Raw genomic sequence first — 26,404 nt, 5'->3', positions numbered from 1 at the left:
TTAAAGACGTACTACAGTTGGCATGTTCTGAATTGTGCAATAATGACAGATTCACACATTTTTCTTTTTTTACAGTAAATAAATAAACATACAAATCTTAAAGTCAAGTTCATAAAGCAACTTTCTTTGCATTCATTTGATTCCCAATCAAGATAAACTGGTAAAAATTTATTTCCATTGTTAATATGTACTTAAAAACAGGTATGAAATGCAAAATAATAGAATTTTTATTAATCGTGATTAACTATAGAAATTCAGCGATTAATCGCAATTAAGAAAATATTTATCGTTTGACAGCCCTAGTCTAATCAAATCGGTACTGGTACTGAATATTGTTTGAGCAGGTTAAAAAAAAACAAAAAAAAACTTTCTTCTGAATGAAGATTCATGAGAGTTGTTAAGGTCTTCTTCAGAAAGAATCTTTTCCTACCAACTGAGCAACAACAGTTCCCTTATTTGATTGCTCCTCGGTCCTTGAACTGGAAGTTGTTCTGGCCCTCCTTCGTGAAGGCCGTCTCAAAGCTGTTATTCCTGCCTTGAGGAGCTAGGATGGAGGAGGGACCTCTGAGGAGCTATGAGTGAGGATACTCCAAGATGCAGGAGGTACCTCTGAGGAGCTATGAGCGAGGATACACGAGAGCAGCCTTCCCGAAAGCCATGCAGCTGAAAGACGTTGCTAACTGCTTCAGAGGAAAGGATGTCTCATCCGTCTCTCCCATGCTTCCTCGGTGGGACAGACTAAGCTGGGAGGAAGGGAGGAAAGTGGATGAAAACAGAGATGCAATTCAAGGGAACTCAGATTCAGCACTTCTGTGGACGACCATGTGTCGTTTCAGATGTTGCCTTCGTGCAAATCTTCTATCACAAACTGAACAACTAAATGGTTTTTCCCCCCTGTGGACAGCCAAGTGTTCTCTCAGAGTTTGCTTTTGTGTAAATCTTTTACTACAAACTGAGCAACTAAATGGCTTTTCACCCGTGTGGACAGTCAAATGTTGTCTCAGAGTTTGCTTTAGTGCGAATCTTTTACCACAAACTGAACAACTAAATGGTCTCTCCCCCGTGTGGACAGCCAAGTGTCGTCTTAGATGGGTTTGCTGTGTAAATGTTTTATCACAAACTGAACAACTAAATGGTTTTTCCCCCGTGTGGATTCTCATGTGTTTAACCAAATAGCTGCGCTGACCAAAAATTGCTTTACAAACCGAGCAGGTTAAACATTTCCCTTCTGAATGAAGTTTCATGTGGTTTGTTAAAGTCTTCTTAAGAGAGAATCTTTTATCGCAAACTGAACAACTAAATGGTTTCTTCTTTGCGTGGACAGCCAAGTGTCGTTTCACATCTGACTTTCGTTTAAATCTTTTATCACAAACTGAACAACTAAAAGATTTCTCCCCTGTGTGGACAACCAGATGTCGTTTCAGATTGCTAGGGTCTGCAAATGTTTTTTTACAAACTGAACAACTTAATGGTTTTTCACCTGTGTGGATTCTCATGTGTACAACTAAATTGCTAGGCTTAAAGAAACTTGCTTTACAAACTGAGCAGGTTGAACTATTTTCTTCTGAGTGAAGTTTCATGTGACTGGTTAAGGTTTTCTTCAGAGGGAATCTTTTACCACAAACTGAGCAACTAAATGGTTTCACTCCTGTTTGGACTCCAGAGGGTTTCTGCAGATGTTTTTTGCGGCCAACGCTTCCAGCACATTCAGAGGAGCTAACTGATGTGTTTCCAGTATTACATTCCACATCACTTACAGCTACTTCATTATTTTGCAAAGGGTTTAAACCTGACTGAGGTTCCCTAGTCTCCTCCAAATCACCGCTGGCATCAGTCTGAGATTCAGAGGAGTCTGAAGTCTTGTCATGAGTAGCTGGTTGTAAAGGACTATCTGGATCTGAGTTCTTGGCTGGTTCTGGTCCTCCACAGTCCTCTCCATCAACTTCTGCTCTCTCTGCCTCTCTGTTCTCCTCAGTTTGGCTTTCATGAAGCTGTGAGGACTGAGCTTTCTCTTCATCATCTTCGTCACTCTTCACAGGGACAGGAGTGAACGGGAACTTGATATCAGCCTCCTCCAGCTCTTGAAGCTGCTCTCCCTCCTGACTGGTCCTGAGTTCCTCCTGTTCCTCTTTAATGTATGGGGGGGGCTCTGGGTCCTTCTGGTCCAGACTGGAGCTCCACTCCTGCTGCTCAGGGGGAACCTCTGCTTTAACCACCGACAGCTGCTGGACATCTGAGGAGAAAAAGGAAATACATGCACACGGAGAAAATTGTTAGAAAACTGTAATTTCATGTTGACAAGAGCTCTTTACAGGGCTCCAAACTACAACCAAATCATTGCATTCTGCGATTATTTTTTCAAAAGTGCAAGTACTTTTTACAACTATTCACATGTATGCAACCTGTAAATTTGACATTATGCTTAAATGAATGTGAGGCAGTTCAGCCCGTTATCACAGAAACACATATGAAGCACATATATGTACAAATAATTAAAGTTATCTCGTTATTGTAGTAGTTTGTGAAATCTAAACTGTGTTTTTCTCTTCGCGATCAGACAGCGACACTCAGTGGCAGCTTGGTGGAACTGCAGCAGCCAGGCTGAGTGTTTCTATTCCTGCTTCTAAACAACAGATTAACACCCAAACTAACGGCATTAAATGCAGATTTCAGCCTACAGACATATTTATTGTTCAGAAGCAGCAAACACACCAAGACTATTGGTTAAAGTGCAAGAGATTTTCTTTCTGCTTTTACTTGATGGCATTTTATTTAAACGTGTTTAACATCAGCATTAAAGATGTACAGTACATCTACCTCGCTTCATTCCATGGACATTTGGACTCTTTATAAATTACTACTTTAACTGACGGATATGCTTATTTTCAGGAGAAAAACCAAAGTGTTATTCACGGTAATAAAATTACCACCACTGATATGAATCTGTATATCAGCTGTACTCAAATACAAGTATACAGTTTTTAGAGGTGGGGGGTGGAGGGGGGGGCTACAGATTAGGTGTCCCTAAAGAAACGCGTATCTAACAGTAGTTCCGCATTACATTAATTTATTTGCATTCATTTGCACAAAGAAAATACACACTGCTGGGTGTTTTTTTTTTTTTGGAGCTATTGAGGAGGAGGGGGTGGCCTTGACCAACTGCCACTTTGCTCGTTTGAAAGCCATGTCTCTGTCTCATGGGTGGGCCAAATTCTCTGGGAGGGCAAAGCAGAGAAAGGGGAGGTAACCTTGCTCCTTATGACCTCATAAGGAGAAGATTCCAGATCGGCCCATCTGAGCTTTCATTTTCTCAAAGGCAGAGCAGGATACCCAGGGCTCGGTTTACACCTATCACCATTTATAGCCACTGGGGGACCATAGGGAGGCTGGGGGAACTCATATTAATGTTAAAATACCTCATAAAGTGAAATTTTCATGCCATGGGACCTTTAACAATGTCAATGACGTCATACACATGGTACGGCCGGAGATACTGCTTTACGGCAAGCTCTGAGTCGCTTCCTTTGTTCTCTTGAGGCATCGACAACACAGCTGACAGGTTAGGCTCTCCTTGTCAATACACGTGCTAGAAAGAGGTTTGCTAATGTTTTAAAGTTCCTTTTCAGATGCCACCAAGCGGGATCTCTGGTCATAATCAATCCTTCACTGACCAATCAGCATTCATTAGCTGAATGGTAGCATGCTATGGGCAACAAAGACTCAACCTGTAAGGAATCGAAAGGATATAAGTACTCGTTCATTCAACTTTCGACCTATAATCGATGTTGAACTTGCAAAAACTACAATCAAATCTGATGCCACCAAGCGGGATCTCTGGTCTAGCTCCATAGAGTCCCATTCATTTGGCACTCGCCTGCGATCACCCCCAGTGGAACTCTGGTGGAACCAAATTCGGTACAATGGGGCTAAATAGGGAGTAAAAAGGACGGACTTTGGGGACATCATGGCTTGCAAACAAACAAAGCATGGCAGTTGGTCAAGGCCACACCCCCACCCTCCACCTTGCCCCCCTCTCTCGTCCTCAATAGCATTTAAAGGAACACGCCGACTTATTGGGAATTTAGCTTATTCACCGTAACCCCCAGAGTAAGACAAGTCGATACATACCCTTCTCATCTCCGTGCGTGCTGTAAAGCTGTCTGACGGCTCCAGCGGCATCAGCCCATCACAGAACAGGCAGGGAAATGGTTCCAGTAATCCTACGTGCTCGATGAGTGACAAAATCGCCAACATGTTCCTATATACATGTTGTGATTTATAGTCATTAGCGTGTACAATAAACAGCTGAGACACAGCCATCTTCTAACCGTAAACAAACTGGGAACTATATTCTCAGGCGGAAGAATATAGTACTTGTGCGGAGGATATGCTCGCGCAGCAAGCCTGTCTGAGAATATAGTTCCGGTGTGTTTAAGGATAGAAGATGGCGTGTCTCATGTTACGTTGTTTTTTACTACGCTGTGACTCTCAAATCACAACATGTAAACAGGAACATGTTGGCGTTATTTTGTCACTTTGTCTCAGTGAGCAGTGGGCTAGTTGGAACCAGTTACCTGCAGGATCTGTGCTGGGCTAAGCTAATGCTGGAGCCGTCAGACAGCTTTACAGCACGCACAGAGATGAGAAGGGTATGTATCGACTTGTCTTACTCTGGGGGTTACGGTGAATAAGCTAAATTCCCAATAAGTCGGCGTGTTCCTTTAAAGATACAGACACAGAAAAGGCACATCCTAAGGAAAGTTCATTGTGGGGCTGGCTCTAGTGGCTGTAATTCTGCACCAAGGCTGAATTTCAGGAAAGAGACTTCAGATACAGTATTAGGGGACCACTAAGGCCTATATAAAAGCATCCAAAAAGCAGCATGTCATAGGACCTTAAAGCAAAAATATCACGGTTTCACGGTATTGCAATTACAGCTTTCAAATGTTTTATTTTGAAATGTCTGGGTAAAAAGCTGCTAGCTGATACCTTAGGAACGGTATGATGGAAAACTTTAGTGGATTTAAAACAGTGACTTTTTCAAACCATGGTATACCTTGAAACCAGTAACCGGCCAATGCCTATATGGTAACAGTTCACACAGAGTACAGAACATGGGATGAATCACAGAGGATTATCTTTACCTGTTTAAGTACGCACTGGTCAAAGAGAGACTGAAGAAGTGATGATCTTTCTTTAACAAATAACCAATAACTTAAATTTCGATGATACAGAAAGGTTCCCTAAAGCTGATTACATTCTCTAAAACAGCCTGATAAAAATTAAAACATTCAAGACTGCAGCGGCCACTGCTCCATATTAGATCAGAGTCTATCCTCTGTGGGTTCTCATATGCTGTATTAAACCTGAAGCATGACAGAATCTTTTCCTGCAGGTCTTGCAAACGTATGGCTTCTCCCCTGTGTGGGCTCTTCTCACGTGGACCAACAAGCCACTACTACGTATATATGGGGGTTCTCATGTGGATTTTCAAGTTATCTTTACGTCCAAAGTCTTTTCCACATGTTTTGCAAGAATAAGGCTTCTCACCTGTGTGGATTCTCATATGCTTTACTAATGCTGAACCGTCATAGAATCTTTTCCCGCAAATCTTGTAAATGTACGGCTTCTCACCTGTGTGAGTTCTCATGTGGACGTTGAAAACATCCTTACGTCTGAAATCTTTTCCATGTTTTGGAAGAATAAAGCTTCTCACCTGTGTGGATTACACTTTAAGTTTTTCCCACGTGTCACATATGAAAGACTTTTTACCTGTTTGAGTATTAGGGTGAATCTCTGACATGTTAGTGTTGTCTACGTTGTCACTGTTACTTCTGCTCTTGCATCGTCTCTTCTTTGGTTCTGGCTCTGCATGTCTAGTTGATCCTGAGTCATAGTTGCCTCCTTTCTGATCTTGGCTCTCAGCTTCATTAGAGTTGTGAAAGAGGAGCTGGTGGTCACTGTTTGCTTCTGATACCACAGAGGTTATAACTGGCATGCTGGCTAAAGACTCTTTCTCTGCTGCACTTAGAGTGTCATCATCAGGATTGAAGTTCAGAGTCTGACCTTCACTGTGGTCACTTTCCTCATAAGTTGGAGTCAACATAAAGGTATCAGTCTCCTGCTTCAGTACAAGCTGCTCTCCCTTCTGACTGGTGCACAATTCCTCCTTTTCCTCTTTAATCTGTGGAGGCTCTGGGTCCAGACTGGAGTTCCTCTCCTGAATACAGAGGTGCTGGTCAGAGAGAACCTCCTCCTCCTTACAGACATGTTGCTGTGGGAGCTCTGGAGGGACAGACAACAAAAGAAATAGGATACCACTGTCATTAGAGTAAAGAACAGAACACTTGTTCTTTTTTTTGAGAACATATACTATAAAAATAATTAATGGCGCTTCAGGGGGCTAAAAAGTGAAGCCAATTCTGAAGCTCATTAAAGCTGCATTCTGTCTAATTTTCAGCAGGGGGAGACTCCAGTGGCTCCAAAAATAAGTCTGATCTATAAGAGTATAAGAGAAAATAACCCTACTTTTCATTTAATTTACAACCTTTTCATAATGAGTTTATGGTCTCAATCGCTAGTTTCAAATCTTCAATATAGCAGCATGATGTTAATTTAGTAAATTATGGTCCTATTTATTTAGAAATAGACGATAAAGCAGGGGATGATTTAGGGCCTGGCTACACAGCCACCTGTCAATCAGGACAGAGGCTTAGGCTGCGTTTAGACTAGATTGCACAAATGCATCTTCATTTCAGAGAAAGAAAAAGGACATGCTGTGCTTCGTTGTTTGGCAAACAGTCAGCTACCATACAAACTCCTCAGCAGTTCAGTGGTTGCATTTTTTTTTAACCCTCATAGTGTTTCAAAACTTTCTTGTGGCAGCGATAGAGGCAGTGATGTTTCCTGTTCTCACACTGCCTCAAAATGGACTGACAAGTCTGATCTCCGCTTACATGATAGGCCACCGCAGCGTGACGTGGGGTAGCATTTCTCTAAAAGTTGAGTTGGCCTCAACTTTCCACCAAAGCCCGCTGCGGTTTTTTCTTTCCGTCTTGCCCCACTGCGGCCCCCGCCGCACCATAATTTAAAATTATTGGAAAGACGTGTTTTGGCTGCACCGTCTGACGGCGGGCAAGGAAATGTGAATGCACGCTTAGCGAAGCTAACCATGGCACTGTGTACATTAAAATAGACCTGATCTTGTTTTTGGGTGCTGTACGTCCTTAAACTTTGACCCTCTCACTGGGTTTTCACATCATCAAAGTTAATTGGAACAATTTTTGTCTCCGAAAAAGTATGTCTTGTTCAGAATTCGTTAGCATCTTGCCAACCAAACTAGCTAGCGCTAGCATTAGCTGGTAATGTTAATTTAATTGAAAGTTTGCAGATTTTCTATGTACTTTCGTACCTGCTGATGAACAGCAGTTCCCAGAGGTCCGCATTTACCCACAGGTAAAACAAACCAGAGACCTAGGGTATTTAGAAGATTTAGAAGGCTTTCCTATATATATTTACAATATACAGAGGGCTTCTGAGCAATTACCAGAACAGAAGGGTTTAGAGAAATGTATAGCACAGAATATATCAAAGTATAAAAGTTCTTGTAAATTTACAGCTTCTCACCTGTGTGAGTTCTCAATTGGACCAACAAGCCACTATTTTGGCTGAAATCTTTTCGACATGTTTTGCAAGAATAACCCTTCACACCTGTGTGGACTATCAGGTGTCTCTGCAATGCTGATTTATATTTTAAGTGTTTCCCACATGTGTCACATATGAAATACTTTTTACCGGTTTGAGTATTAGGGTGAATCTCTGACATGTTAGTGTTGTCTACGTTGTTACTGTGACTTCTGCTCTTACGTTGTCTCTTCTTTGGTTCTGGCTCTGCATTTCCAGTTGATCCTGAGTCTCCATGCTTGCCTCCTTTCTGATCGTGGCTCTCAGCTTCATGAGAGTTGTGAAAGAGGAGCTGGTGGTCACTGTTTGCTTCTGATACCACAGAGGTTATAACTGGCATGTTGAGCTCCTGGTCAGAGAGAACCTCCTCCTCCTTACAGACATGTTGCTGTGGGAGCTCTGGAGGGACAGACAACAAAGGAAATAGGATACTACTGTTATTGTAGAAAAGACCAGAACACTTGCTCTCTTTTTCCTGAGACCATAGACTGTAAAAAATAATGGTTTCAGGCAGGGACGTCACTAGGATTGAAAGACAGGGGGGGCTTAGCCCCCAGGGTATTTGTAACTTGCGTTTGCAAAATCTTTGCACTCACATCTTTTGTTACTGTATTAGAGCTACACTTATGTCAACCACCAGTCAAGAAACCAAGATGTTAACAAGTAAAAAGTGACAGACATATCCTCTTCTTCCATTTCTACTCTGTTCCTTCTGTCTTATCCTTTAAGATAAAAAAAAAACAACCCTGATGCTGATTTCATGACTTCGAAATGCAAATTGGTCACATGAAAAAACGTCCAAAAAAAGACAAACAGAGGCCAGACAGCTAATAAGTTGGTAAGTTAAACAAATATGACAAGTAGCAGTACAAGAAAAAGAAAAAAATAGGCATCACTGCATACCTTATCATGTAAGATATTAATACGGATCCTATTTAAAGTGGCTACTGTCTAAATACAATAACCTGATAGCGGAAGGAATAAAAGATTTGGAATAATGATTACTGTATATACTGTATGTACTGTATGTAGGATTGCTTTCGTTTTATATTCACGTGTATATGTGGGCATGTGCTCATATTTAGCCTAGCCTACATTTAGGCAACATCTACATATTTATTTAATTTATCACACCCAATGAATGCAGGTTAAATTGGTTAGAATATAGCTAGCATATATAATAAATATAATGAAATAATTTAGTTTAGGCTATACATAGTACCTAGACCTGCCAAGAAATGCTTATTGTTAGAAGAAAACCAAACAATCCTTAGACCTATAGACCACTACTGACCTCAATCACGCCGGCTCCCTCAGAATCAACTGCTCTGCCAATCTCCTGCTTCTCTTTCTCTCTGCTGAAATATCTTCCAATATCCCTCTCATCTGCTCAATGAATTGAAGGATAAAACCATACAATAGCATTAACAGGGACCCTATGACATTTAGTTTTCAGTGACAACAACATTCTATGGGGATTGATGTTGTTTTAGAATATGCCTACTATAGAGATAGGCTATATTATTGGCAATGAATAAAGAGTTGTGATTAGCTTGCTAAGTTAACCATTTCTTGTATTTCGCTCGTAGACTTTAGTTTTCCATAGCAAACCAAAATATCCCCTTTCCTTCACCTCAAGAAAACGTAGCTAAAGGTAAGCAGGTCATTAAAAACAACTTACAATTTCACTCTGTATCACTACGTGTAATCAATCTTCCTTTTACCATTAGTGTGTGTATAGTTGTGTGTATGTGTGGGGGGAGGGTGCATAGCGAGTTCAGACCAAAGAGTAATGACGAGACGAGATTAATCCCCCAGTTACTTGCAACTCTCCAGTCTGCAACGCTCTGAAAGCTGCTAGCTCACACCATAGACTGTTAATATACAGTCTATGGTTCACACCAATGCAACGAGATGGTGAGGTGCATCATCTTGATAGCACAACGACTCTTTGTACTTCAGTCTAACTTCCGACTTTTCAGCTATTTTTTTTATATATATATATATATATATATATATATATATATATATATATATATATATATATAATTTGTTGCGTCTAAATATCAATGAGGATAAATCGAATTGTTATGGTGGTTCTTATTATTTAGGCCCCCCTAAAATAGGCCTAACGACATCCCTGGTTTCCGGTCAAAAAAGTGGAGCCAATGCTGAAGCTCATTAAAGCTGCATTCTCTCTAATTTTCCGCAGGCTCCAAAAAGAAGTTTGTTTTATAGAAGTCTATGAAAAAATGACCCTACTTCCCACTTAATTTATTACTCCGTAAACATTATCATAATGGATAATGGTCTCAATCGCTAGTTTAGTCCCATTTATTTTATTTAAAATAAAAGATTAAGCAGGGGATGTTTCAGGACCTGTCAAACAGGACAGAGCCTTTAATTATTGTAAAATGAAAAATTTAAATCTGATGTGTTGAACAGACTTGTCCCACACAGTACAGGGACACACTGAATAGTCCAGGTGATATGTTCACTTTTTCATAAAAGCATTGAATTGGTACACTTTTTGGAGCCCTGAACATTTTCAAAAATGGAGCCATCGCAAAAGTGCTTTGTGGCGGCCATTTATCTTTCCACTGTAACCAAATAATGTATTTTGCATCATATATCCTGAACCAAACATGAAAACACACAATAGGTTCTGTCTACTCCGATGTTTTTACGGTCAACGATTAGTTGGACCTAAGACCTATAACTGAATAGATATTTATTTATTAAATATAAGGACCAGTTGTTGATGTGTTATAACTTGGGGCCCTCCAGTTTGGGAACCACTGTCGTCAGGGTTAATGAATAAAAGGATTACGTGTTTAAAACTCTTCACACTGGTTCACAACCTTTTTTGGTCTGAGGTCAGTCTGACAGTCCTGTCAGATGAGCACAAATACCCCTTCATCAATTCCCAAAGTATGCACTGAGGATGCTGTTGACAATAAAGTGCTATCTATCTAATTGTGTAATTATTCATTATATAAAAGTGGATATTGTTATTTTTTCATACTTGTTGAATTGTAAATGATTAGGTTGGTTTGGTTAGCAATCCTACTACAGAGCTCTAAAAACAGAGCTCAACATTCCAACCAGTGTAATTATTTATGTTATTAATTTGTTTACAATATTTTCAGGCTTCAACCAGTGAAAGACAGGTTCAGGGAGAGAAAGAGATAGATTCGTTAGGCATTGCACAGTAAATTTGCATACATCCCAAATATGCGGCTAATTTAGTAGATGCACAAACAGGAGCCAACTCATAAAATAAATAAATCAACAAAAATCGTAATATGCCAAGTTATGGGCAAGGTATGGGCAAGGTATTCCAATCAGATGGTGCTTTAAATTTAAAGGCACGTCGTCCAATTTCTTTGGAGATTCTGGGAACAAAGAAAAAGGGGTACTCAGTATGTCTCAGACTATATGTTGATCTATAAGGGATTAAATGTTTCAAATAAGTAGGATAGTTAAAGAAAATTGATTTAAAGATAAACTGCAGCCGCTGAGAATGCCTTCTAGATTTGGGTGTTAACCAATGAAGCGACTCATACATCAGGCAATGATGGGTTCTATAAGGACACCTCAGAACAAATCAACAGAGACTGTTAAAGGATACATTGAGAGGGATAAGATTTGTTTCAGAGGTATTCTGATAAATAACATCTGCATAATCTTATATTGGTAATAGAAGCTGTGAGATAATCCTTTTCCTGACCTGTAGTGTAAAACAGTTGATAGAACGATAGTGTTCACAGACTACAGTTTATTTTCTTAACAACTGAATCAATGAGGTTTGCTTTTTTATTAATAAGGAAAATTCCACTAATTAACCCTGACAAAGCACACCTGTGAAGGTAAAACCATTTCAGGTGACTACCTCATGAAGCTCATTGAGAGAACACCAAGGGTTTGCAGAGTTATCAAAAAAGCAAAGGGTGGCTACTTTGAAGAATCTAAAATATAAGACATGTTTTCAGTTATTTCACACTTTTTTGTTGAGTACATCATTTCATGTGTTCATTCATAGTTTTGATGCCTTCAGTGAGAATCTACAATGTAAATAGTCATGAAAATAAAGAAACACATTGAAATCGAAGGTGTATCCAAACTTTTGGCCTGTACTGTATCTGGTTTAGAGGAGTAGATCACTGTATCATCTGCATATAAATGAATATGACAAGTAGAGCAGGATAGCGGAAGATCATTAATAAAAATAGAGAATAACAAAGGCCCCAGAGATGAACCTTGAGGTACACCTTTTTCAATAGTTATAAATTTAGACTGACAACCATTATAATATACATACTGGCATCTATTGTGAAGATATGAGTTAAACCATAGTAAAGAAAGTCTAGAGAAGCCAATAGCAAAAAGTTTGTCAAGGAGAAGATAGTGATCAACCATGTTGAAAGCCTTTGTCAGATCAATGAAAATTGCACCAGTAGGCATGTTATTACCTAAAGAAGAGAATAGATCATTGCTGAGATTCATTAGAGCAGTGGTTGTAGAAAAATTTGGTCTGAATCCAGATTGGTGTAGAGATAGGATATGAAAGTCATTGACATATTGGGATGGAAATGGGTCTGTAATTACTGCATTATTTATGCAAAGTAGTAACTTTGGCACATTTCCAGATTGATGGAATCGTGCATGTGGATAAGGAAAGGTTAAACAAGTCAGATATAGGATAAGCAAGAACTTGAGAGGCAATATTAATAAACTTAACCTCCAAACCATCTGGGCCAGCACCACTACCTGAACTCAATCCGCAAATAACCTGCTCGACATTAGCCGGGTGAATTCTGCTAAAAGAGGAGAAACTATGACATACAGGATTATGTGGTAAGATTTCAGAATAGGGAAAATCAGAGATCTTTGAGCTGCTGATGGAAGAAAAATACTGACTAAAAGCAATGACAATTGTAGAAGAATCAGTGAGATTTTCATTATTAAGTCTAATATGAGAAAATTTAGTTTTTAGTAAGTTTGTTAGTTAAACTGTTAATTTTATTCCAAAACTGTTTGGGGTTATTAAAATCATTATTTAAACAGTCTTTAGATTTAGCATTTCTAGTTTTGGTTGTACATGTATTCCGAAAGAATAGAGTTTATATGAGATCAAGTTGTCAGAGTCCTTTGATAAGCAATATATTTCCCAGACCTTGTCTCTCTGTCTAAAAAGACTAATAAGCAGTGTTTCCCACACACAGACTAATGTGTGGCGGTGTGCCTCACTATCAACACCGGCAGCCACACATTGCGTTTCGATATTATTATTTTTTTTAAACGCTATTTAAAACACGTTCTTCTGCATTGCCTTTCCCTGCGCTCCTCTGTCTCTCTGTCACTTGTGTCTCACACACACACACACACACACACACACACACACACACACACACACACACACACACACAAAAACACACACACACACACACACACACACACACACACACACACACACACACACACACACACACACCTCCTCCCACCGTGCGGTGTTTGGTGTTTTTAGCCCCCAACACTGTGCACACAGCTGGCAAAATTCACAAGTTCAGGAAAGGTTGGTATCTATCTCTTTTACACAATCACACATTCACAATCACCGACCTGACTCTTAGCAAACAAGCGATTGCGCCCGCTTTAGAAAGTTAACTAGTCGCAAGTTTGTGGTAAAATGCAGTTGGGTTGTCGAGGTCAAAACACTATATAGCAGCTGTGAATAAACAAAAATAAACAAATAAAAAATAATAATCTGTCATTCCCTTCTCATTAAATTAAATTAGGCCTAAATTCCTATTATAATACAGAATTAACCATTTGAAATTATGAACGGTCGCGAAATACACAGTACGACAGAGTTTACACTTTGGTAAGCCTGCCCCTGAAGCTACTGCCAACAACACTGCAGCAGACCTTAACGTTACAGAAACTTCGGGAAATTAACCAGATGAGGCTGATGCTACCACTTCCACCTGCCGTTAAACAGTGTGCCGGCGGAATACAACTGACACAGGTCGGTGTAGCGAGCGGCCAGAGCCACCAGGGCATCAGTTTATGCCGCTGTACCACAGTGGCTGACCATCAGCACCTTTTCGATCTCAGCATCACTCAACGCCACAGCACTGAGAAAGGTAGGGAAAATCAAATATCACAATATTTTTGACTAAATTCCTCGATATGGATACCGCAACGATATTGTAGGGTTGACTATTGGTGCTTTCACAAAATATTTACACAATGAGATTTTTGATAAATAATCATCAGTGATGTGGATATAATGACTAAGTGGGTAAAGGTGAATAATAGAACAGTTACAACAGTCTGGTAAGTTCAGACAATGACATCACTTTACTGTAATGCAGCCTTTAAAACCAGGAAAAGACAACACTTATGACATATTACGATATCCAAAATCTAATCTAAGACGATATCTAATCTATCTAATATTGCCCAGCTCTAATGCCTTGTCTGGCCATAAGCAAATGGCACGTTGGCACAGTTGCTGATCAAATATAAAACTATTTACCTCATCAAAACAAATAGTACTTGTGTCAATTTAAGGTGTGCTTGTGTCAATTTAAGGTGTGCATCCCTAAATTTTTCCCTTCCAAAAAATTTAAGTTAGTGGCTGTAGTGCTCCTATTAAAACAAAGTTAGACTGCAGTGTTTCCCACACATAGACTAATGTGTGGCAGCGCGCCACACTATCAACACCGCTGCACATTGCGTTTAGATATTCTTTTTATTTTTTAAACACTATTTAAAACAAGTTCTTCTGCATTGCCTTTTCCTGCTCTCCTCCATCTCTCGGTCACTTGTGTCTCGCTCACACAGACACAGACAGACAGACAGACAGACAGACAGACAGACAGACAGACAGACAGACAGACAGACAGAGCTCCTCCCACCATGTGGTGTTTTTAGCCGCCAACACTGTGCACACAGCTGGCGAAATTCACATGTTCACGAAAGGTTGGTATCTATCTCGTGAACACCTTTACGCAATCACCGACCCGACTCTTAGCAAACAAGCGATTGCGCCTGATTTAGAAAGTTAACTAGTCGCAAGTTTTCGGTAAAATGCAGTTGGGTTGTCGTGGTCAAAACACTATATGTAGCAGCTGTGAATCAAATAAACGTATTATAAATAAAGTTATGTCATTTTTTTACTCCTACACTGAATGTTTGCTGCTTCAATCCAGATGAGTATTGAACAGTATTTTCCGCGACTGTAAAAGGCCCGTGTTGAGGATGAGGACCAGCCTGAACCGGAGGTATCAGTCTGAAACAGAGCTCAACAGTCCGATCATTGTAATTAGTTGTGTTATTAATTTGTTTACAATATTTTCAGGCTTCAACCAGTGAAAGACAGGGTCAGGGGGAGAGAGAGAGATAGATAGATAGATAGATTCGTTAGGCATTTAAGTAGGAGAGGAGGACAGCATCCAACAGCGTGTCGCCACAAATTGCTTTCTAATCTGTGGGAAACACTGGACTGGAGCCCTGAACTGGCTTTTGGCTGACCTGTCTGCACTTTAGTTTTACGTAGGCTACTTACTTTGTAATTTGAGAAAATGGTTTGATTAACCAGAATGACAGGGGCCCTGGAAAGTTGGCCCATATGGGTCTGATGTCAGTATAACCAGAGTGTGAACAGAGAGAAGAAGTAAAGGTAACAAACCTGCTCTGTGTAACCGAAGCTGAGGGCTGAAAACAGCGTCCAGTAGTTTCTGTTGTCGCTCGTTCTTCTCTTTTGAACGACAAAGTTCCTCCTCGTACTCTGCTATCGTTCTTTCAAACAGCCCAAATATCTCTTCAGCAGCCGCAGTTAGTCGCTGCTCCACCAACGCTCTCAGCATTTGGACTTTACACATTTTCACACAATGACAGAAACTTTTCCTCCGTCAAAAACACCGTTTGCTCTCCTTCTAACTGTGTTGCTAACCAGCTAGCATGCTAAGCTAGCGTTGATAATTTTTTAGCTACCGGGAGATGAGGTAAAACATTCAGGAAGAAGGTGAGCAGCACAAAGTCCATTCAGATTCAGACAGCTTTATCCGGACATACAGAGGCTCTGATGGATCAGTGCTGTTGGAGCTCACACACACTTCCTCAGCACAACAAACCGACTCCGCTGTTTCTACTCACGTTACGACACCGTATTGCTCAAAGAGTAACATCCGGTTCTGCTGCAACTTGGTGGTTAACCTTCAAAATAAAAGTTCTTAAGCTTGACCTACAACAAACGTGACCTAATTTTAGCAACAGCCCACTGTTAAAATATAATTTATGGTAGAATCAGACCAAACAATAACCTATACATTACATAAAAGTTATCTTTAAAAAAAAAAGTGTGTAGCAGAACAGAATGTACAAGATTCAAGGATTAAACTAACATGAAAATACTGCCTACATGTTAAGGTATCAGTAATAATAATCCAATGATATACTAAACTGTATGATATAACATTCAAAGGCGACATTCTGCTGCAGAAGCATCATAACCTGGATAAAAGTGTCGCAACTTTTATTTTGAAGAAGCGCTACCGGAAGCACTTTTACTTACCGTGGCTAACTTGAGCGGTTGAAGAAGCTTGTTCCCGCATCCTTGTTGTCCAACGTGAGTCCTGCTCTTTCCGCCACGTAGCTCATCAGTTACAACGGTTACAACCGGAGGAACCCAGGTGAACCGCAAGAACCCGGATGTTTGGATAGACTTGTTCAAGTGGACGTTTTAACCTCAGGCTCATCTCCGTTAGCCAAGAATGCTAACTGAAGTTAGCGTAGCATGCTAGCTGGAAATAGACGGAGACTGATCAGCCACACAGAGTAGGTTGGAGAGACTACTGGATAGAGACCAAATATGTTTCATGGACTCACAATGTCCAGATAAACCTGTCTGATTGGACTCTGTGCTGTTCCCTTTATTTAAAAAAAACCAAAAAAAACATTTAAATTATCTTCTGGTGTCCTACGAAGCTTGTTAGCTAATAGACGGACCCGAACGTAACTTAGCAACCCAGCGCACGTATCAGAGGGAGCGAACAGATTTTAACGGAGTCTGTCTGGAGGAAAAGTTTCTGTGATTTAGTAGAAATGTCTAAAGTCCAAATGCTGAGAGCGTTGGTGGAGCAGCGACTAACTGCGGCTGCTGAAGAGATATTTGGGCTGTTTGAACGAACGATAGCAGAGTACGAGGAGGAACTAGAGTTCAGTTTAAAAGAGAATCACCGACAACAGAAACTACTGGACGCTGTTTTAAACCCTCACATCCGGTTACACAGAGCAGGTTGGTACAGCTTTATTGTTTATTATCATTGACATATAGGTTATTATACATCTAATCTGCTGGGAAACCAGTGGAGGAGGAAGTATTCACAACTAGGGATGGGCGATATGGCCTAAAATCCATATTGCGATATACATTGCAGCCTCTTGTGATAACGATATATAGCACGATATATAAATTATAGTAGAACCAGTGGTGGAGGAAATACTGAATCTCAGTTCTTAAAGTGATGGTTCGGAGTAATTTCACCCTAGGGTCCTTTGCACCATGACCTCTGAAAAACCAGAAGACCCCCTTTCAGATCTTGTCTAACATTGGGAGAGTTAGGCGTAGAGTAAGCATTATCGCTGAATAGCTTAGCGCGAGAGGTAATGGACCCCACGTTTATGTTCCAATAATGACCCCACTAATAATGCCGAAATGATAAACGCGTATCACTAGTACAAATAGGTTATGTACTCATAAAACGATGGATTGGAAAGTTTGTAAGTACACCAGAAGTTTATGAACACTTGCCTGCTCTCTTCAGCTCTCTTCTGCTGCTGCTGCTACCTCGCAGTTAGACGAGTACTTAGCGCGTCTACAAATTACTACAACCGAAAGAGATACAACAAAAATATTTATTAATTTAATGATTAAATAAGGTAATGTCTCCAAACTTACCTCAATTATTACTTGTCTCTCGCGTAGTTATATTACAGCACTTACTTTAAAAAATAAGTTAAATTAAAAAATATTTTTGTTGCATCTCTTTTCGGTGTTGTAATTTGTAGACGGTCCCTAAGCACTCGTCTCACAGCAGCAACAACAACAGCAGAGAGCAGAAGCCAGCAGGCAAGTGTTATTTACATAAACTTCTGGTGTACTTACAAACTTTCCAATCCATCGTTTTATGAGTGCATAACCTATATGTACTAGTGTAGACGTTTGGCATCATTTCGGGCATTATTAGTGGGGTCATTTACGAGATACAAACGTGGGTCCATTAGCCCCTGCGCTAAGCCATTCAGCGGCTAACGCTACTCTACGCTAACTCCCCCAATGTTAGACCCAGGTGAAAAAAGCTTCTGGGGGGGTGTTTGGCTTGAGGTCATGGTGCAAAGGACCCTAGGGTGAAATTACTCCGAACCATCACTTTAAGTAAAAGTACAAATAACCAGAGATATATTTACTTTAGAAAACATAGAAGTACAACAATGACAACCCTACTTAAGTAAAAGTAAAAAGTACCTGATTTTAAATGTACTTTACGTATTAAAAGTAGAAGTACTTGCATAACGATTTATTCTGTTAATGTCTATATTCTAATAATAATAAAAAAAAAAAAACAGTATGGGCTGTGGCATTTTAATTGAGTTAGTTTTAGGTTAATGTAATTGTGCCTAGTTTAAATTCTGATTTACAATTCTGGTTATCTATCAGGATGATCTGCATGAAGATCGACTTTGCATTATTTCCCACGGGACAGCGAATGCTGCACACATTTATTTAGCAAGAACACACGGGCTTGGACAACAAGTACGTGGCTTCACAGCTAAGATAAATACACAGGTTGTATATTAACCCTATGTGAACGGATGCTTCACATATGACCAAGCAGAGTAACAGGAGCAGCAGCAGTAACGGGAGCGGTACACGCATGGCCAATAAATGCTATTGAAGGGTGGGTCTTTGCGTGGCCATAGTGGGATTCGTAATATCACAAGCGGCACTGGGAGCTGGACGGCCGCTGCTTAAGGCTTCCCGAAGGCTTCCCTGTGGACTGCAAACGTGTGACGTTCAGGAAGACGTTTTGGCAGGGGGTAAAACCCCAAAACTGATAAGAAAATGTAGAAATGTAGTGGAGTAGAAAGTATAGATAATTTCTGCAAAAAGTATGTACTATTGATTGTACTTAAGTAAAGTACAGATACGTGAAAAATGTACAGTAACGAAGTATTTGTACTTCATTACATTCCACCACTGAATAGAACCATTTCAGACCAGGTTACATAGACCCTAAGGAAAGCCAAACTTCTTTCTTTCTTTTTTTAAAGAAAGAAAGAAACGTAGTATGTAGTTTTGAGAATATATTATTGTGCAAAACTGTAATTATACAACATAATGTTGCAGATAAATAAAATTCATGTACACTAGTTGCAGAGACTTTAAAAAAGAGAAAGCTTCAAGTATTGGGAGTCTTCTCTTTAGTGCAAACCATTCTAAAAGGCACTACACTTAGTTAGTTTAAGTCCTTGGTTCTTAAATGCCACCCAAGATGCAGAGAACAGGAAAAACTGGTGTCTGTTTAGTTAAGGAACAGACACTGTACTGGAAATACTTTCATTATTAGGCAAAGAAAATTATTTTGTGTAATGCACAGATAATTTAAATAAAAACATATTTCAAACATAAAGTTTCTTACCTGCAGCCTAATGTAACGCATTTGGTTTTAAACATTTTGTTCTCCTAATGAAATGAAAACTAGTTTCTTGTTAATAAAGGAACACTTTATAATAACCATCACTAATAAATGGTAAATTTATAGTTAATTCATCTTTAGTTAATAGGTATTTTACTGTTAAAAGACAATGAAATTATGATTTATGTTTGCTCATTATTAGTAATGTTATAATTAATGTTATTTTATCAATAGTTTAGTGTCATATACAATAATAAGTTTATAACTTCAGATAGGTAATACTTTGTCAGTGGTTAATAATTGTTTTGTGAACTGTCTATAAACATTATTTGAATGGCTATTATAAAGTTGCAACTAATCCTTATAATAAGGGAATGATAATAAATGGTTTATAAAGCATCAAGTAACATTAATTTGGCCCCATTAGATCTTTATTTGGCGATTTATAAAAGAGATGATTATTTTATGATTTGAGAACTGATAATAGCTATCTGAACAATGTTTATAAATGCTTTATAAAGTCTTTATTAATCATTAACAAAGTATTATTTTCATCAGATGCAACTTTACAATAGACATTCAAATTATATTTACTGACAAACAATTTCTTAATCATTTACAAAAAGTTAATCTAATATATAAAATGTTTTGATGTGAACAACAATAAACTTTTAAAATAACAAATTAAAGCATAACTAATAATTAGTAAACATTATTAATTATCAATTTGTTTTTAGTTAACAGTAAAATAACTAATTTAAGTTTAATTTACTATCAATTTACCATTTATTAGCGATGGTTATTATAAAGTGTTACCAGGAACGGATACTGTGAATTAGGGAAAATACTTCCAGTTTTAGGCATGGCTATTTTAAGAAAATTCTTCGAAATGTAGTGCACACATACTAGGGGTGTGAATCACCAGAGGCCTTATGATACAATATCATGACGATACTTATGTCACGATATGATATTATTGCGATTTTAAACATATTGCAATATTCTGTGATATATTGCAATTCATTAACTTTTTTCCAACTTCAAATTTTTCCCAATTTCAAATTATGTCCCCAAAAGGAAACTTTGTCAACATCTGTTGTATCTAAAATGATACATTTCTCTGTTTGTTCATCTCACTTCAATTGTATTGCTGCAAAATCAGATTGTCAAGCAGACAGACTGACCAACACATATATCATAAAAGATCGATACTTGGCGTCTGTGTATCGATACAGTATTGCCACAGAAAATATTGCGATACTATGCTGTATTGATTTTTTTTTTTTCCCCACCCCTAACAGATACTATATGAAAGCACAATATTTTTTTGGAATAAAGAAGATACTTCCAGTATAAGGCACATATAGTACAGGCCAAAAGTTTGGACACACTTTCTCATTCAATGCGTTTCCTTTTTATTTTCATGACTATTTACATTGTAGATTCTCACTGAAGGCATCAAAACTATGAATGAACACATATGGAATTATGTACTTAACAAAAAAGTGTGAAATAACTAAAAACATGTCTTATATTTTAGATTCTTCAAAGTAGCCACCCTTTGCACGTCAGCGCACGGGTCCACTATGTGACAAACTCTATGTAGCATCCCACGTGTGTGCATATTTCGACAAAGTGACAGTGTAAGTGAAGAAATAGATGGAGACAACAAAACGGAACAAATCAGAGAAGAGAAACAAAAGTTGTGTCCTGTTCTCTTTATTTATATATTTTATACTGTCCAACCAGTAGAACATGTCCTGTTCTGTAGACATGGTCCTTATTTATATATTTTATACTATCCAACCAGTAGAACATGTCCTGTTCTGTAGACATGGTCCTTATTTATATATTTTATACTGTCCAACCAGTAGAACATGTCCTGTTCTGTAGACATGGTCCTTATTTATTTATTTTATACTGTCCAACCAGTAGAACATATCCTGTTCTGTAGACATGGTCCTTATTTATTTATTTTATACTGTCCAACCAGTAGAACATGTCCTGTTCTGTTGACATGGTCCTTATTTATATATTCATGTTGGACCAGTCTAATATGACATGTCAGTTGAAATAAACCTTGTGTTGTAAGAAAACTTGTTTAATTTGTTATGAATCTATTTTGATGCGTTTTCCCGTAACTTTTGTAATTTTACATATATTTAAAAATATCGAAATTAATATTGATATCGCAATATCACATTTTGTCAATATGGTACAACCCTACTAAGCATTAGCTTCAGGCTAATTTATCACGGCTACAAGGGACAGGCATTTTATGTCATTTCAACATTCATGTACTCACATTGAATTATATAGCTAGAGTATCCGAGTTGGTTCCTCGCAAAAACAATTGAGACACAGCCAGTAAAGTGATCCCGACCGGTCCTGGTTAACGCCGCCATGCTAACCCCGCTAACCCTGCCAACTGCTAACTAACGTTACCTGAGGAGCAGGCAAGCGGCCACGGCTGTTTACAACGTGTAGCCTGTTCAGCGGCCGTAGCCGACAAACGGTGAGTTATTTTAAGCCAAGAGAGGGGGGCTGTAAATCAGGAAGAGAGGAGCGTGAGGACTATTTTTTCGAAAAGATATGTCCCATGTACCGGATGTAGAAGGGCGTGACTTCGGCCACTTGTTCATGACCTCCTACTTCTTAATGCAAGTATCGACTGGAGCACTCTGAAGCGTATACTGCCCCCATCAGTTCCGGAAGAGGCGCAGCACCGATGCTGCTAACACTGGCATCGTCGCCAACGGTGCCTACGGTTCTTAAAAAAAATGGGCATCGTCTGTGTTTTGTCATTTTAGAACCGCAAGGTATCTCAAGTATCGGTTCTCGTGTCTATTACGTTAGCCAAAAGGGAAATCGCTCCCTCGTGATTTGTAAGAGCATTCTGCCCTTTGATTAGTTTTGATTTTAGTAAAGACAAGAACAGCATAATACAAAATATTACAAACTAGCATGTTTGAATTCCTAACGTTCACCGAGGTAGTTGCCGTTTCGGTGGCATTACAACACATACAGTGCTTGCTCATTTTTATTTGATTAGTTAAGCAGCAGAATCAGCTTCCTCTCCCATATCACGGCAATGAGGCTGCACAAATTAAACCAGGTTACATCCTTTACTGTGAAACTGGGAAAACAACAATATATAATATATAATACAACTGGATTAAGTAGGCTAGTCCAAACATAACTGTTGTGTGCATGTGATAAATCTTTTCAGATTTTAGGTTTGTTATAGGCTAGGCCTACTTATTAGCTACAGGGCCCTACAGCGTAATGTAATACAAGGTTAACCAGGGCTTTTCACATCTTGATTTTTACAGGTCAGAGTAGGTGGAGATATTAGCTGGAGCTTAAAAGTGAAAAGGAAAGCTAAAAGTGGGGATTGCACAGGATGAAGAGAAGGAGGGAAATGTAGTTAAGGAGAAAGCAGTAAACTGGAGAGACCATGAGGGTCAGAGCAGAAGAAGGCCATAGAAGGAGATGGAGAAATAAGAGAAGGAGAAGAGGAAAAGGAAGAATTGACTGTGAGGGATGAAGAGGAGGCTGCAGATTCAGACAGAGGGACAGAGACGGATGAAGATGACCGGGAAAAAGAGGGTAGGCCTGTAATTCCCCCCTGGACCACATGCTATGTTTTCATTCTTCTTCCATATAAATTGCATTACAGTATCGTAACATGTCACTCAGTAAAATGACATGTTTTCAGTTTTTGGCTATTTCTATTCTGTTGTAGGGTATGTAAAGATTGTTGTAGGGTATGTTTCTTTTGTTCTTTTCTATTTTCTATTCTATTTGTCTTTATCAGTAATTATGATCAAACAAATGATAGAATTATGTTCTGCTGTTTTACAGTTTTTTACGCAGTTTTACAGTTTTTCCTGTATTTGCCACACAAGACATTGATATATGGGGGTTTCCGTGTACTGTCTTCCAATGCCACCCTGCCAAGACCTTTCACCACCCCTTTGCCACCCCATGTAAACCTTTCTAGATCCGCCACTGCTGCCGACTATCAACTAATAGCTAGTGGTTATTATTTATTATTTATTATTTGGTTGTTATTTAAGCAATTATTTTGTTAAGCATTTAAACAGTGTGCTGCTTGTGATGTTGTATTACTCATTTGCGAAATTGAGCATTAAAACCTGCAGTCTGAACGTAGCCTTAGTGAGAAAACAAGACGGGGGGTAAATTAGTTTTTTGAATACTTTTGCATGTATTTTATTCTTCTCCTCAGATGTCCAGCAGCTGCTGGTGGTGAAAGTAGAGGTTCCCCCTGAGCAGCAGGAGTGGAGCTCCATTCTGGCCCAGGAGGACCCAGAGCCCCCACACATTAAAGAGGAACAGGAGGAACTCTGGACCAGTCAGGAGGAAGAGCAGTTTCAAGGGCTGGAGGAGGCTGATATCAAGTTCCCGTTCACTTCTGTCCCTGTGAAGAGTGACGAAGATGATGAAGAGAAAGTTCAGTCCTCACAGCTTCATGAAAGCCAAAGTGAGGAGAACAGAGAGGCCGAGAGAACAGAAGGTGATGGAGAGGACTGTGGAGGACCAGAACCAGCCAGGAACTCAGATCCAGATAGTCCTTTACAACCAGCTACTCATGACAAGACTTCAGACTCCTCTGAATCTGAATCTGAGACTGATGACAGTGCAGACTCGGAGGAGACTAGGGAACCTCAGTCAGTTTTAAACCCTCTGCAAAACAATGAAGTAGCTGTAAGTGATGTGGAATGTAATACTGGAAACACATCAGTTAGCTCCTCTGAATGTGCTGGACGCTTTGGCCGCAAGAAACCTCTGCAGAACCACTCTGGAGTCCAAACAGGAGGGAAAACATATTGTTGCTCAGTTTGTGGTAAAAGATACCTTCGGAAAAAAACCTTAACGACTCACATGAGACTTCATTCAGAAGAAAAATGTCTCACCTGTTCAGTTTGTAAAGCAAGTTTCTGTAAGTCTGACGATTTGGTTAAACACATGAGAGTCCACACGGGCGAAAAACCATTTAGTTGTTCAGTTTGTAGTAAAAGATTTGCACTAAAGGAAACTCTGAAACGACACTCAATTGTCCACACAGGGGAGAAACCATTTAGTTGTTCAGTTTGTAGTAAAAGTTTTTCACTAAGGGAAACTCTGAAACGACACTCAATTGTCCACACAGGGGAGAAACCATTTAGTTGTTCAGTTTGTAGTAAAAGTTTTGCAGACCGTAATACTCTAAAACGACACCTGGTTGTCCACACGGGGGAGAAACCATTTAGTTGTTCAGTTTGCGATAGAAGATTCTCTCGGCTCAATCTTGTCAAAAGACACAGGTGTGTTGGTGAGAGCAGCAGAAAGAAATGAAGCTGCGGAGATGCTCGCTGAGACAATTTCTTTTCCAGAAGATTGAAGTTCTGGAAGGCAAAACTTGATTCAACACTGATCAGTTAAAAACCGTCAGACTTAAGGCTAATGCAGACTTTAAAAAAAAATTTTTCATGGTATTCACTAGGCCTGTCACGATAACATATTTTGCTGGACGATAAATTTTCCCAGAAATTATTGCGATAAATGATAATATTGTGGTCTAGAGACTATTTTCATCTAATATAATGATAATTGCATAATATTGCAGGTACACCTTTTCAAAGATCATTAAACTTTTATTTCTAAAGAATAGGCTATATAACACTGGAACTGGAAGACATTTTAAATATCTACAATACTTGAACAAAACAACCAAAAACAATAAATAAAATGGACTCTCAGTAACAAAAAATGCACTTAAAGAAAAACCAAACACAACCAAAAACAATAAATAAAATGAAAATTTCCGGCCGCGATAATTTCCATTTTAAAAATGATCAAGCTCATTTTTATTTATCATTAATTGATTTACTGCATATTGCAACAGGCCTAGTATTCACTTAGTTTGTTGATTTCTACCCACTGTACTTTTATTTTCATATGTATACATTTATTAAACATTGATTATGTGGTGGAAATCTTGAACAGAGAGAGTTATAAGATTAAATAATTTCGAGACAAAGTTTCCATTGGTCTGGTTTTATTACATAAATGCAAGTACGGAGCAGAAGCCCTGCGCAGTGAACACAGCACAGCAACTAGAGTTCGACTAACATTCAACATACACGTACACAGTGCTCAACGCTAACTTGTTAAAGTGCTTGCCGGCTTGGCAACCAGGAATCAGCCTTGGTTGCCGAAATTGACAATATGGTTGCCAAGTTTTAAACTACCTATATTTAGAGCAGTTCATTTCTTATGTAACTATACCACACATTTTAATAATGAAACAATGAGAGAATGGCTTGCAATATAATTTCCCATCCCTCTCAAATAGGGGTGCAACGGATGACAAAACTCACAGTTCCGATCACAGTTTTGAGTCACGGATCGGATCAATAACGTGACCTGCTGTGTAACGTGTTATTAGTGTTTACTAGCGTGACATGCAGCGATGCTTCTGTTGCCTTTTAAAGGACAATTCCGGCGCAAAATGAACCTAGGGGTTAATAACACGTGTACCGAGTCGACCGTTCTCTGGGATATGTTTTCATGCTAATCTAATGTGTCTCTAGCTTGAAACAAGCTAGTGCAAACCGGTGATTAGCTGCTAACGCTAGCTTTTGCTATTTCTACACCACTAACAAGGCTCAAAATAGCACCACACTTCCACGCTAGCATAATGAGGGGCCCTACATGTAAACCAAAGCATTGAGAACTTTGTAAGTGTACAGACAGTTTATTTAAAAGATAGTTTAGAAAGACTGTAGCGTTCATCTATAGATGCGCCATCTTGGAAAATAGTTATGACCAGTCGAACCATGAACGCCGCTTTTGAGCTATGTCACTGGTTACTGTGTTCAGCGTTGCTATTCCGTCCGGTTAATACCGGGCACCTTATTAGCACCGGATTTCAACGTGCGCTGAAATGTTGTGTTGCTCACAAACGTAGTGTTAAAACTTTACAGGGACAACCAAATAAAATATTGACTTCT

At 39.2% G+C, this 26,404-nt stretch overlaps 2 protein-coding genes across 4 annotated transcripts; one reads left to right on the top strand and one right to left on the bottom strand.

The window, feature by feature from the left end:
- Positions 1-207: 207 nt before the first annotated feature.
- On the bottom strand, positions 208-16,276 carry LOC120564237 (zinc finger protein 436-like). Of its 3 annotated transcripts, XM_039809082.1 has the most exons (5): positions 15,380-15,441; positions 8,978-9,069; positions 7,867-8,082; positions 5,773-6,285; positions 208-2,233 (listed from the first exon to the last, which is right to left on the bottom strand). In XM_039809082.1, exons 3-5 carry the CDS (start codon positions 8,021-8,023, stop codon positions 786-788), a joined length of 2,118 nt encoding a protein of 705 aa, XP_039665016.1. In that variant the 5' UTR covers positions 8,024-8,082; positions 8,978-9,069; positions 15,380-15,441; the 3' UTR covers positions 208-785. The 3 variants fall into 3 exon arrangements, with proteins under 3 accessions (XP_039665016.1, XP_039665015.1, XP_039665017.1); XM_039809081.1 differs by lacking the exon at positions 8,978-9,069 and having other exon boundaries at positions 15,380-16,276; XM_039809083.1 differs by lacking the exon at positions 8,978-9,069 and having other exon boundaries at positions 7,867-8,114; positions 15,380-15,416.
- Positions 16,277-16,285: 9 nt separating this feature from the next.
- LOC120564247 (zinc finger and SCAN domain-containing protein 12-like) lies at positions 16,286-25,078 on the top strand. Its single transcript, XM_039809093.1, has 2 exons — positions 16,286-16,987; positions 23,638-25,078. Exons 1-2 carry the CDS (start codon positions 16,795-16,797, stop codon positions 24,744-24,746), a joined length of 1,302 nt encoding a protein of 433 aa, XP_039665027.1. The 5' UTR covers positions 16,286-16,794; the 3' UTR covers positions 24,747-25,078.
- Positions 25,079-26,404: the final 1,326 nt, after the last annotated feature.

The sequence above is a fragment of the Perca fluviatilis genome, chromosome 8, assembly GCF_010015445.1.
Source record: "Perca fluviatilis chromosome 8, GENO_Pfluv_1.0, whole genome shotgun sequence".
NCBI lineage: Eukaryota > Metazoa > Chordata > Actinopteri > Perciformes > Percidae > Perca > Perca fluviatilis.
This window is presented reverse-complemented; position numbering and strand designations above follow the sequence as displayed.